This window comes from Mesoplodon densirostris, chromosome 3 (assembly GCF_025265405.1).
Source record: "Mesoplodon densirostris isolate mMesDen1 chromosome 3, mMesDen1 primary haplotype, whole genome shotgun sequence".
Classification (NCBI taxonomy): Eukaryota; Metazoa; Chordata; class Mammalia; order Artiodactyla; family Ziphiidae; genus Mesoplodon; species Mesoplodon densirostris.
In genome coordinates this window covers 155100833-155114640 of record NC_082663.1, presented here as the reverse complement: position 1 = coordinate 155114640, position 13808 = coordinate 155100833, and the positions used below count along the sequence as shown (strand labels likewise).

The 13808-nt window shown below is 53.4% G+C and overlaps 1 protein-coding gene across 1 annotated transcript in view; it reads left to right on the top strand.

The window, feature by feature from the left end:
• The window catches only part of COL23A1 (collagen type XXIII alpha 1 chain), a 352222-nt gene that overhangs the window by 322452 nt on the left and 15962 nt on the right, over positions 1-13808 (top strand). Inside the window, exons 6-12 of the mRNA XM_060092472.1 lie at positions 3566-3592; positions 5053-5079; positions 6448-6474; positions 10033-10149; positions 11024-11059; positions 11475-11501; positions 13219-13272. Coding sequence (XP_059948455.1) covers positions 3566-3592; positions 5053-5079; positions 6448-6474; positions 10033-10149; positions 11024-11059; positions 11475-11501; positions 13219-13272 — 315 coding nt within the window. The remainder of the gene's footprint in view (positions 1-3565; positions 3593-5052; positions 5080-6447; positions 6475-10032; positions 10150-11023; positions 11060-11474; positions 11502-13218; positions 13273-13808) is intronic.

The following is a 13808-nucleotide window of genomic DNA, read 5'->3' as shown; positions in this document are numbered from 1 at the left end:
TTGCCCAGGGAGGGTCTGCTCAGTGAGGGAGACAGATGTACCAGAACTCCTGGAAAGAAGGCAGAGCCTATGAACCTTCTCCCTAGGTTCCCTGGACAGCCATCTGTCACACCTACTACCCTGTGCTGCAGGAGAGGGGGCACTCCATAGAGAGTGGGGCCTATTTCAAGCCCTTGGACAATCCCACTGACTCAGCTTCTTCATCTGCAGGAGGGGGCATGGCACCTGTCTCCCAGGGCTGTGGCAAGGGCAAACCCTGTGAAGGATGCGGAGTCAAGTCCAAAGCAAACCCTGCTCTGTGTCCTGGCCTTTATCAGGGACACCTTGGACTCATCGCACTGTCCAGTTCCAAGGCCTGCTCATGTCGCAGCTGCTGCTGCTGGGGGCTTAGCAGTGAGGCCCGCTGTGTTCTCCCTCCTGACATAGGAAGAAAAGAGCTTGATTTAGTTCTAAGCTGCACCTTAGTCTCCTTTTTTGTTTGTTTTGTTTTGTTTCTTGTGATGAGGACTTTTAAGATCTACTCTCTTAGCAACTTTCAAGTACACAATGCAGTAGAGTCCTCACTGCTGTACATTACATCCCTAGAACTTATTTATCTTGTAACTAGAATGTTGTACCTTTTGACCCCTTCATCCATTTCACCCACACCCACACCCACCCCCCCTACTTCTGGCAACCTCCAATCTGTTCTCTGTATCTAGGAGCATGGGGTTTTTTGCTGTTGTTTTGTTTTAGATTCCACATATAAGTGAGATCATGTGGTATTTGTCTTTCTCTGCCTGACTTTTTTACTTAGCATAATGCACCTCAAGTTCCATCCATGTTGCTGCAAAAGGCAACATTTCATTCTTTTTTATGGCTCAATAGTATTCCAGTGTGTGTGTGTGTGTGTGTGTGTGTGTGTGTGTGTGTGTGTGTGTGTGTGTGTGTACCACATCTTCTTTATCCATTCATCCATCGATGGACACTTAGGTTGTTTCTATGTCTTGGCTATTGTAAATAATGCTACAGTGGGGGTACAGATATCTTTTCGAATTATTGTTTTCATTTTCTTTGAATAATTACCCTGAAGTGGAATTGCTGGATCATAAGGTGGCTTTATTTTTTATTATTTGAGGAACCTCCATACTGTTTGCCATAGTGGCTGCACAATTTACATTCCCACCAGTAGCACACGGGGCTTCCTTTTTCTCCACATCCTCACCAACACTTGTTACTTCTTGAAAAGGAAGGAGCTTTACTTAGTTCTAAACTGCATCTTAGTCTCTTTTTAATTTCCATCTGCATTATGGCTTTTTTTAATCCATGCAGAGTAGAGAGGGGCAAAGGTTGCACTGTGTTTGGCCTCAGGTCAGCAGGATGGACAGACACATGCAGGGCCTGGGCACAGAGTCTGCAGTGGCAACCACACTGGACAAGGTGACTGGGGGCCCGTGGGCAGGCGAGATCCAGTGGGCAATGGGACAGAGCAGGGAAGGTTTGAACAGAGGCATGCAAGGGCAGACAAGAGGGGAGAGTGGCCAGAGGCCAGGCAAGACCACTGCCGTGGCTTGAGTGCAGTGTGGACGCAGAACTGAAGTGCCTGCCATGTCGGCTCCAGCCCCCACTTCTTCTGGCTGCATGGCCTGGGGCAAGGCCTTCCCCTCACTGGGCCTCAGTTTCCTCCTCTGTAAGATGGGTATGATAACACCTGCCTTACACAGGGCTTCTGTTGTGATTCAGGCAGAGTGTGGAGGCCACCAATAGCCCCCAGAAGAGACCCAGGATGGGACTGGGCCCTCTGTGTTATGGCAGCTGAGAGGGCTACGCCAGGGTGAGGGGTCCCGCGTAGAGATGCCCAGAGGGACATGGCCCTGAGGAGGCCTAGCAGGGCCTGAGCATGGGCGATAGATGAGGGGCAGGACCTACTTTTAGAGGACTGCTAAAGGGAAAAGGCTTTTCATATGGATCCAGGTCAGGACAGCCAGGAGCTGGCCCAAGGAGACAGGCCAGCTAGGACAGCTTCTGATGAGTTGCAGATGGCGGGGACCGAAACTGCACCTGACCAGGATCCCCCAGGGCCTGGGCCCCCAAGACCTTGGAATGGCCCCACTCCCCCTCTCCTGGGACCCCATCTGCCCCCAGGCCATCACCCTGACATCCAGACCCTCAACTGAATGTGAAGCGAATGGCCAGAAGCACTTAGGAGACCAATTTTCAGAATTGCCCTGGTTTCCTGCCTGGAGTGAGGCCCTTGAGTGAGGGCACCAAGGAGCGGTCACTCTCTCAGCATCTGGGGAATCTGCAGATGGCTGTCTGCCAGGGCAGTCTGGAGACCCAGCCAGGGAAACTGGCTGTTTACCACTGGACCCAGCAGGCAGGTGGACCCAGTCCATGGCACCCCTGTTGGATTCCTCTACACCTCCACAAGGGTGTAGAGGAATCCAGTGAGGCTTTGTCAGGTGGGTGGACAGTGGGAGCTGTTGGGCAGTGGTCACCAGCCGTCTGCAGACACCACAAAGCCCCCAGACCACTGAGAGGCACCAGCTCTCTAGACCCACCCTTGTATTATTTGACTTTTGCCTGCAAAGACCACAGCAGTGCAGGGAGCTGAAAGAGCTTTCAAGACTCTTCCTGTTATGTCTTAGTTCAGGCTACTCTAAGAAAGTACCATGGACTGCATGGCTTATAAACCACAGAAATCTATCTCTTCAGTTCTGGAGGCTGGGAAGTCTGAGATCAGGGTGCCAGCACAGTCGGGTTCTGGTGAGGGCCCTCTTCTGGGTTGCAGACTTTCAACTTCTCACTGTGTTCTCACATGGTGGAGAGAGAGCTAGAGAGCTCTCTGGGGTTCTTTTTATAAGGGCACTAATCTCATTCATGAAGGCTCCACCCTCATGACCTAATCACTTCCCAAAAGCCCCACCTCCACATACCATCACATTGGGGGTTAGATTTCAACATATGAATTTGGGGGGACACATTCAGTCCCTAACAAGTTACAAGTGACAGAAACTCAATTCAAACTGGCTTAAGGAAAGAAATGTATTCGCTGACAAACAGAAAGAAGTATGCAGAGGTAGTTTCAGCTTCAGGCCCTTTGCGTGCCTTTCTCTCTGTCTCTCAGCTCTGCCTTCCTCTCTGTTGGCTCTTTCTCAAGCCATGCGGTGCCCCCAGGAGCTCCAGGATTAGCCCAATCAGGAGAAAAGAATCCTCTTTCTTCTAAAGCTCCACCATTCAAAGTCCCAGGCATGACACTCATACCTGAACTACTCACCCTGGCCGAGGGAATATGGTCACACGTCCAAACCCTATGGGGTGGATGGGGGTGGCTTTGGAGAAGAAACGGGCTCTGTTATCAGAGGAGGGGATTCTGGACAACAAACAGCACAGAGATACCCCCACCCTGAGTCCACATGAAATGTACCCAAGACCATGGGCTTGGGGCAGGCTTTGGTCTCTTGTCACTCAATTGTGCCTCTGGGTCGTAAAACACAGAAGAAATGCCTTTCCTGTGTGTAACCTCTGTGCTCTCTCACTCTCTCTCTCTCACTTTCTCTCTCTCTCTCTCTCTCTCGTTTTCCAGGGGCCACTGGGTCTGGATGGCAAGCCCGTAAGTGATAACAGGGCAGTTGTAGGTGGTCCTGGGATGGGGCTGCCCCTGGGGTTGGGATTTACCATGGATGCCAGAGGGAAGGGCCACTAAGAACCTGGTTTAGCATGGAGAGAAGCTATTTGACCATCAGACTTGAGTTTAAATCCAGCTCCACCACCTGCTGACTGTGCAACCTTGAGGAGGCCTCTTCACCTCCCCAGGCTGAGGCTTCTGTTTGTCAAACAGGCATATTAACTCTCCCCACAGGGATGCTGGGGATGCAAAGAACTGTGAACAGCACTGTCCCTGGTGTCCAGTCAGCCCTCAAAACATAGAAGGCCCTCCCAGCAGACCCCAGGCACAAAGCATCCCCTCATACAGTCTCAAGACATAGATGGTGGACATCAGGCTGAAGAGTTCTCAACACCTGGACCAGAAGCATATGGTCCACTGGCATCCTTAGCAGAATGAATAAGATGCACACAGAGACAGCATAATAAAATGAATAACTGGATATGGATGAAAGGAAGGAAGGACAGATGGATGAATAGATTGATGAACAGATGGACAGATGGATGCATGAACGGATGGGTGGATGGAAGAAGAGTCAAATGAGGTAATGAATTGTACACACAGTTGGATGCATGGAAGAGTAGGTGAGTTAGTGGATGGATAGATGCATGATGGTTGAGCAGACAAGTGAGTGAAAAACAATGAATGACTTAACAAATGATTGAAGAGCTGACTGCTGATGGGTGCATTATTAAAGAAGGGCAAGAAAGAACCCACTCCCTAGATGGATGAGTTGTTGAATGAGTGAATGAGTGAATCCATCACTACCTGAAGGGAACATGGATGTTTTGGGAAGGAGGCCAGTGATTGAGGTCCCTGACCAAGAGTGTGAACCCCAAGCTGGCCCACTGCAGCCTGGCCCCCACCCCGGGGTCTCTGAACTCCACCGTCAGTGCCTTGTGTGTGGCCGGACCCACTTCCCTAGAAGTCCTGGTAACTTGGCAAGACTGAAAGAGACACATTTCCCTGCAGCCAGAGGGTGATGGCAGCCCCCATGGCCTGCCAGCCACCATGGCCTTCAGGGAGCCACCTCCACATTCACACCCCCCCAGACCCTGAAGACAGTGACCTCCTCACTGGTACCTGGGCACAACGGGTGCTGAGCAGGGAGGGCTCTGTTCTCTGGGGGGAATGACTAGCACATGTGCCCCTGTCCAGAGAGGAGGCCAGTGACCGCCCCAGTCTCCTGTCTTCCTCGTGGTGAGCACTGAGGTTCAGAGCTTCCTTGGGGCCAGCACAGGCAGCCCTCATAGAGGCTGATGGGCTCGTATGTTTTTTCACTCAGCTGCCCACAGCTCTGCTCAGCCTCACAGGCTCTTCTGCCCTCAAAGCCTCAGGGATGATAGAAGGGGGCTAGCCTAGTGCTCCTCACTCACTCCTGTTCTTTCTCTATCTTCCTTCTCCAGGGACTTCCAGGCCCCAAAGGAGAAAAGGTAAGTGATGCTGGAAGCTGTCCAGATGCAGTAGGCTGATAAAGGAGGCCAGAAACCTGCCTTCAAACCCCAGCTCCAGAGTGTGACCTTGGGCAAGTTACATCCCCTCCTGGAGCCTTACTTTCCTCATCTGTGAAGTGGGGCTAGAGGTGCCTACCTCCTAAAATGGTTACAAGGCTTACATTTGACAATTTAAAGTACCTGGAGGGTTGAATCCGAGTTCTCCTGGCACCAGGGTGTAACAAAACTCAAAGCACAGTCTACCCAGAAGGACGAGTTTCCAAAATAATCAATCCTGAAAAGGGGAAGGTGTCAGAAGAGCCTGTGGAATTGAACACTGACTGTTGATGGCATTCTTGTGGGGAGGACACCCCCCTAGGAAAACAAATGGCAGAGAGCTAACCCTGAGATATTTGCAGCCCTTTGTGAGAAGGTCTTCCCTGACATTTGGCACTAAATGTCACAGTCAGCCTCCTGGAGGGCTGGGAACTCCAAGTGACTTGGAGGGGAGCAGGAGAGAGGGGAGACCTGTGTGTCCCACAGTGGAGTCAGGGGAGGGAGGGGCCATAACAGACCTGGGTGTGGTAGAACCAACGGGCACTTCTAAGGCAGGGCAGGGCAGGGTTGAGCTGGGCTTCCCCACTGCGATGTGGCCCGCATAGGTCAGGGCAGCCAGGGTTCCAGTCCACCCTCAGGGCTGAGCAAGGCACAGGATCTGGTGTTCAGAGCCTCAGGTTTGCATTACAGCTCCACCACCAACTGTGTGGCCTTTGGCAAGTTACCCAGCTCTCTGGGCCTCAGTTCCTCCATCTGTAAATTAAAACCAACCTCTCGTGGGGAAGACTGCGCGAGGTAACCGTCTGAATGTTCTTTGTAGATGATGAGACACTCGTGCAGTTGGCAGGTACAGTGATTGCCTTCCTGCCAATTCTGGCTGATGCCACCGAGTCATAGAAATGATTAAGGTAGGGGCTTTGAAAACAGAGAGAAATTGAAGTCTTGGCAGCTACTGCTACATAGCATACTGCCCCAAAACTTGGTGACTTAAAACAGTAAATCAATTATCATCCCTCATTATCCCCAGGTTCGGGGGCTCCACTCTGCTGTGTCTGGGGGCTGCCAATAGATAACAGACCACCTGGCTCCAAGCCCTGGATCTATTAGCTGTGTGACCTTGGGCAAGTTACTTAGCCTCTCTGTGCCTCAGTTTCCTCATTGGAAATGGAGATAACATAGAGCCTGTATGTTTTTTTTCTCAGAATGAAGTGAGACTGTGTATATGAAGCACTGAGCACAGAGTAAATGCTCCACACATGTGAAGTAGTAATAAAAGTAGTCGTGATGTATCACCCTGTTTTTTGTTCCTAGGGTGCACCAGGAGACTTTGGCCCCCGGGTAAGAACTGAGCAAGACCCTCCCTGATGCCACATGGTTTGTTTCATAGCATAATAAGGTATACGTAGCGTTTCTTCTGGATCCCTATGCTTATCACAGAAAAAAGTGAGCAAACAGCCCCTCCCCACCCGTGGTCTATCTCGCTGCCTGTTTTCACTTCAACATCCTCTGGGTGGAAGCCCCAAGCACCTTGATTTGGCCGAGGCTGCCATCCCCTGCACAGACAGGGACTCTCTGGCGGACACCCAGTCACCCTTCTCACCATAGATGGGCAGACAGTGGGCTTGGCACTGGGCCCAGACTGGAGACTGATCTTCCTGAGGGCAGCTGGCACCCAGGAAGAGGGAAGACTGTGGATGGAGCCAGCGGCCCTGAGCCCAGAGTTCAACTCTGCCACTTACTAGCTGAGTGACCTGGAGTGAGTCACCTTCCCCTCTGAGACTCAGTTTCTCCAACTGTGAATGGGGATGACATCCTTTACCCCAAGCCACTGAGGTGAAGATTCATGGCAATCAGGAAAGTAGGCACCCGGCACCCCAAGTGGGAACAGTACATCAGAGTCTCTGTCCAGCCCACCTCTAGCCCTTCATGGCTCCTGAGTCCAGGGACCCAGAAGTGCCTTGTTCCGAACCAGGGTTCTCCTCAACGCAGGCTGAAGCAGAGTGGAGACCTCTGCTGGTTGGGCCCCACAAAGCAGGTCTTGGCAATTCGGTGGGGAGCTTAGCTGGGGATGCCCACTCGTGGATCTCTGTGCAGCTCAGGCTTTCCCCAGGCTGGTGGGGGCATTTCTAAAGGGGCTTCCCAAGAGCAGCATTCTAAGCGGCAGGAGACCAGTTAAGAGCTACCTCCAGAAGGGACACAGTAGCACGTCCACTGCATTCTATTGGTCACAGCAGTCACAGGGCCCGCCCAAGTCAAGAGGGTGGAGAAATGGACTCCAGCTCTTGGGGGAGTGCGAGGTCCCATTGAAGAGGAGCCCGTGGGATGGGAGCAAGGATAGCACCCATGTTTGGAGAATGTGGTCCGCCACTTCCAATGACCAGGCTTCCTCTCTCCAGGTGGGGTTAAGTGGCTTTGCCTCCAGAAATAGCCTGGTCATTTCTAAATCACCCTCCTGCCTTTCTCATCACACACCTGTTTGCCAACTAGATGGTTTTCCCGAGGCTCAGTCCAGGATTTATAAGTAGAGACCATCACGTGTACAATCGCCGAATCCTCAAGGTAGACTGGCGGAGTCTGGGCTGCTGGTGTGTGCACTCCCCTCGACTCACCCCACATTCCCAGGGGGAGACCTCAGCCATCCGATCCTGGCAGGAGGAGGAGGAGGAGGCTGACCAGCTTCATTCCACGTAACTCGGGAGAAGACCCTAAACCCCCTCTAGAACCTGCTCAAGTATCTACACCCATTTTCTGCCTTGATAAGGAGCTTCCAGGCCAGTGGTTCCCACCCTGAGCCCTTGAGCTAGTAAAGGAGCAGCAGGGGGCGGGGTATCTTCAACTGATTCCTAACACAGTGTAAAATGAGACAGGAATGACCCACCACTATTGCCACTCTGGTTGGGTGACCTTACCAAACTCAGTTGTCTTTTGGCTGGAATTCTATCTTCGTGGTCAGGACCCTGGCTGAGTCAGACTGATCAGAAGATCTGCGTGGTGGACACTGAGAGCTTCCGTTAATTTTTTTTTTTTTTTTTTTTTTGGTGGTACGTGGGCCTCTCACTGCTGTGGCCTCTCCCGTTATGGAGCACAGGCTCCGGATGCGCAGGCTCAGTGGCCATGGCTCACGGGCCCAGCCGCTCCACGGCACGTGGGATCTTCCCGGACCAGGGCACGAACCCGTGTCCCCTGCATTGGCAGGCGGACTGTCAACCACTGCGCCACCAGGGAAGCCCCCGTTAATTTTTTAATTAGGAAAACAAGTGAGCTCTGTCTTAAGTGCTGTGGTCTAGAGAACCAAGTTCTCTCCTATCATGGGGTCACAGATGAAAAATACTGTCTAAAAGAGACTCTTGCCTCACTGGCCAGAGGAGACAGTGCCCTTCCTAGCTCTGTAACCCTGGGTAAATGATTACATTCTCTGACCCCTGGCTACTCCATCTGTAAAATGGGACAATAGCAGTGCCCTGGCCAGGTGGCCGCAGGGTTGGGTGAGATAACCTCCAGGTAGGCCTCACTCCTCAGCGCTTGGCACACAGCAGGGGCCCAGGCCACAAAAGGCTTCTTCCTCTCCTGGTGACAGGAAGGTCAGGAACTGCTGGCACTGAGCCAGATGTACCACACTACTGTGCCCTGAGCCAGTGCTGGGCGGGCACCACGAGGCCACGGGCAGTGCTGGGGGCACTGTGGTCTCTCCTCCTCTCCTCCTTGCAGGTGGGGCCACAAGGTGAGGGCTCTGGCTGCCTGAGGTCTGACCCATTACTAACACCGCCAAGAGTGAGCGATTTGGTGCTGCATGAGAGAGACGGTGTGGTCCTCTGTCGCTCTTTTTTTTTTTTTGAGATAATTAAAAATTCACAGGCAGTTGTAATAAATAATACCCCGTGTACCCATCATCCAGTTTCCCCCAGTGGTGACATCTTGCATTGCTGTAGTACAATCTCACAACCAGGAAATTGACACTGATATAATCTGCCAACCTTATTCCAGTTTCACCCATTTTACTTATTTGTGCAGCTACTTATTTCCATGCAATTTTATCACCCTTGAGATTCGTGCAACCACCACCCCAAGATCCCTCCTGCTATCCTTTTATAGCTGCAGTTACCTCCTTCCCTGCCCCCATCCCTAACCCCTGGCAACCACTAATCTGTGCTCCATCTCTATAAATTTGCATTCCAAGAATCTCATGTAGATGCAGTCACCTAGTAGCCACCTTCTGAGATTGGCTTTTTTCACTCAGCATAAATCTCTTGAGATGCATCCAAGTTGCTGCAGGTATCAGTACTTTGTCCCTTTCTATTTATTGCTGAGCAGTATTGCATGACATGGATGTACCCCAGTTGTTTAATCATTCACCATTGAAGGACATTTGGATTGTTTCCTGTGTGGAGCTATTATGAATAAAGCTGCTGTGAACATTCATGTATGGGCTTTTGTGTGAACGTGTTTCTGTTTATCTGGGACAAATGCCCAAGAATGTGCCTCTATCACTTAATAAAGCAGGAGGTGACCAACCAGGAAGGTCTTTCAGGAGGCTTGCAGTCCCCATTCCAGAAGGAAGGGGGCTGGTTGGGCACTTGTGCTTTGTCCCACAACTAGTGTGTCTCATCTCTCACCTAAACACTGTAGCTGGGCCTCAGGCACTGAGAGCTGGAGACATGGAGCATGCCGTGGAGTGTACAAGATCCTATTGGCCTCTTATGCAGAGGTATAGGGACCTGTCCCTTTGTGTGGCCACCAAGAGGTGGCAAGAGGCCCAATAACAAACGTCTTTCCTCTCAGCCTGCCGAGGGCTGGGAAGGCGAAGGCATCTGGCCGCCCATCTGAGGAGGCCTCTCTCTGGAGGCCAGAACCCCTTCCCCTCAGCCTCAGAGTCATGCTGGGCCCCATCTCTTTCAGGGAGATCAAGGGCAAGATGGAGCTGCTGGGCCTCCAGGGCCCCCAGGACCCCCTGGGGCCCGGGGCCCTCCTGGCGACACTGGGAAAGATGGCCCCAGGGGAGCACCAGGCCCAGTGGTAAGAGAGAGCATGGAGCTGGACCACCCAGGACGTGGTTCTGTACTTACCAAAACTCCAAACCCTGATCCTAGAATCAATGCCAACCCTAGCCCTATCCCAAACACCAACCCAGACTCTTACTCCAGTCACACCTTAAATCTGACACTAACTTGGTCCTTAACCCCAATTTAGACCTTGACCCCAAACTCACTCCCAAATCCAGATCCACACCCCCAATTCAGATTGTTATCCAGACCCTAACTCTCACCCTTACAGACTCTGACCCAACTCTTATCCCCACACTCTAACCCCACATAGATTCATAGACCCTAACCTTGGTTATAGTCTCAGTCCCAGTCCACACCCTGAGACCCATATGAGGCTGCTGTGTCTGCAGATCTCTACCAACCTCTTCTCCCTCTCTCTCTCTCTCCCTCTCAGTTTCTCTCTCTCTTTCTTTTTCTCTCTCTATTTGTTCTTTACCTCTCTCTCTCTTTCTCCCCAGTACTAACTAAGCCTCGGTTGTCCTCCCATCGTCCTAACCCCACTACCGGAGGCCAGATCTCATTGTACTGCCTCTTTCCTCCACCCAGGGGCTCCAACCTGTACCTTCCCTCCAATGCAGAGCTGGCACCTCCACCACACTGCCGCCAGGGTCCCCTGTCAGGGCAGCTACTCGGTTGGCTCACCAATTCCATGTCATGTTGGGCATATAATTCCCTGAGCCTCAACTTTCTTGTCTGTGGGGTGGGGACAGTGATGCCCACTTTTCACAAGTTTGGTGAGGACAAGGTGTACTTGCAGCCCCAGCCCAGGGTCTGGCGGGAGATGGGGGCTCAGTCAACTGTGAGCCCCTGCCTCCCCTCATTGCTCTCCTCTTATGCCTCCTTAGGGTGCCAAAGGAGAAGCTGGACAAGATGGCGAGACGGTCAGTATCCAGGGCATTTCAGAGGCCCAGGCTGGCAGGACCGTGGTTCCAGGCCCAGAAGCCCCTCTCCCACACACACCGACACCGGGGTTGGGTGTGTGGCTGTATGTGTGTGCACACCTGCACTCCTGCCCCCCACCACCTGTGGGGAGCAGATGGGCCAGGACTCCAGCCCCAGCAGAATTCTCACAGACCCAGACCCCTGGGAGGCAGCCTGCAGTCCACTTGTCACTGCTTGAGATCTAAAGCAGATTTCTGTCCAACATACGAACGGGTGGCACAGCCGGGTTCCAGAGACAGCCCTGCCTGCCCTCTGGGACTTGGTGTCACCCTTTATAAAACACGGATGCTAAGGAAGACAGCCCGGGAGCCCTGTCTGGGATCACGTTTAACATCCCTTCTTCTCTCATTCCAGGGCCCGAGTGGACCCCCAGGGCCCAAGGTAAGTTCCTCTCACTCCTATCTCAGGCCTGGGGGTGGGGGGCTCCCTCACCCCACCACCTTCCCCTCCCCTGCCCCCACTGAAGCCAAAGTGGCAGGGTTAGAAGACCAAGTTCTGTAACCTTAGGCAAGTGACTTCATCTCTCTGTGCCTCAGTTTACTCATCTGTCAAATGGGGTCATGATAAACTTTTCCTGCCTTCACAGCAGGTTGTGAGGATCGAATAATAAAATCCATTAACTTGTCAGCTCTCTTTTCTTCCCTCCTTGAGCAGCACCTGCCAGGGTGGGAAGGCAGGCTATGGTCCTCCATGAAGGAGCCAGAGCCCCTGGACTGAGCAGGAGGGAAAGGTGGGAGAGGAGCCCTGTTTAGTGAGTGCCTGCTGGGAGTCAAGGGCCTTCAATGCATTCCCTCTAATCTCACAACCATCCTCTGAGGCTGGGGGAGTCAGGGCCCCTCTTTCAGGAGCAGTGACTTGCCCAGGGTCACTCAGCTTGGGAGGGACCAGGTCAGGGTCGGAGTGGAGTCCAAGACCGTCAGCCCCAGCACCCACATGCATCTCTCTGAGGGGCTCGGGGTCTCTGGGCTGAGCTGGATGGGGGTCATCAGGGCCACTTCTACCAGAGGAGCAGGTGCCTGGTGTCCAGGTGGCTCTGACATCTCTTGCATCCCCACTGTCTCCCCTGCAGGGTGAGCCCAGTGTTCCTGGAAAGAAGGTGGGGGTGGCTGTGGACGGCCTTCTTGGCGGGGATGTGGGAAGTGGCTGGAGAGAAGGGCAGGGGCTGGGCACGGCGGAACCCAACCTAAGTCCTGACTGTGGGTGGCGGCTCTGACCTCTGTCTCTGAAGCCAGGATCTCATTCATTCATTCATTCACTCATTCACTCACTCTTAGAGAAATACATCAAACACATACAATTACTCAAACATATCAGATTTGTTCCCATGTCAAATTGGTTCTCAAAGTGTGATCCCTGGATCAGCAGTATCAGCGTCACTGGGGGCGCATTAGACATGTGTGTTCGGGGCCCATCCCAGAGGCCCCGAGTCAGAGACACTGGGGGTGGGCGTGCTCTGTTCAGGCAGCCCCCTGAGTGGTGCTGACGTGTGCTCAAGTTTGGGAACCACTGACCCAGATGAATCTTCCCCCATTGCTTCCCGTGGCCAGGACTCCTCCTCCTCTTCCTCCTACTGGGCTCAGCAAAGCTGCCCCCTCCTCCGGGGGACCGTCCCCAGCCACCTACTGAAACACATGCTCTCCCTGAGTCCCTCTCTATCCCACCATTCTCTTATATTCTCTTGTCTACTTCTCGGCATGGGCCTATGAATTTATCTGGATATTTCCTTGCCCTCGGTCTCCTCTGACTCATTGAGCAGGGACCCCATCTGCCTGGCCTGCAGAGGGTGCTCAGAGATGTTTGCTGACGGAGGGAATGAATTCCCTCTCCTTCACCCACCCATCCATTCCTTCTGCACACACCTGCTAAGGTGTGCTCTGGGCTAGTGGGGACAGGGGACAGAGGTGGATCTGACCCCACCCCTGCCCTGGAGGGACGAGGAGGGGAGAGGGGCACTGCCCCAACCCAGTATGACCAGAGCTGCTGCCAGGAGTGGACTGGTGTGCTGGGGAGTACAGAAGGGGGATGGCCAACTGACTGCCAGAGGACCCAGCCAGTGTGTGCAGGTTGAGGGCTGCAGCCTCCACTGTTCTCTCCTCAGGGGGATGATGGGACACCAGGCCAGCCAGGCCTCCCAGGACCCTCAGGGCCCAAGGTAGGTACATGTCCCTCCCTCAGTGGTCCCCCTGCCTCCCACCTCCCCAGTTCCCACCTGCCTGGTGAAGCTCTACACAGCCCTTTCACATCATGGCACATGGGTTGATGACCAGGACAGGCCAGAGGGAGGCAAGCAGTAAGGCCAGGGTCCCACTCACCAACGGGCCTGGCAAACCACCCAAGCCATTTGCCTCCCCTCACACCCTCAAGTCTTCTGGTTCCCATCTTAGGTGGCCCCACTCTACCCAGTCCCCAAGGCAGGAGCTGGGGGTCTTCCTTGCTTCCCCAACCCCTTAAGACAACCACCAAATCCTGGCCAGCCTGCCTCCAAACTGGCTGAGCCCCTGAGCTGCTCCAACCATGCACCAAGACCAAACCAGAAGGGGCCTTGGTCCTGAGTCCTCTGGGCTGCACTGAGCCCACGCTCCCCAACCCCTGGGTGGGCTCAGGCACGTTCTCAGGAACTACTCCGGAAGCCCACAGACCCAGGCGGCCCCCAGCCTGCCCCCAGCGCTCTCTCACAGCACACACCTC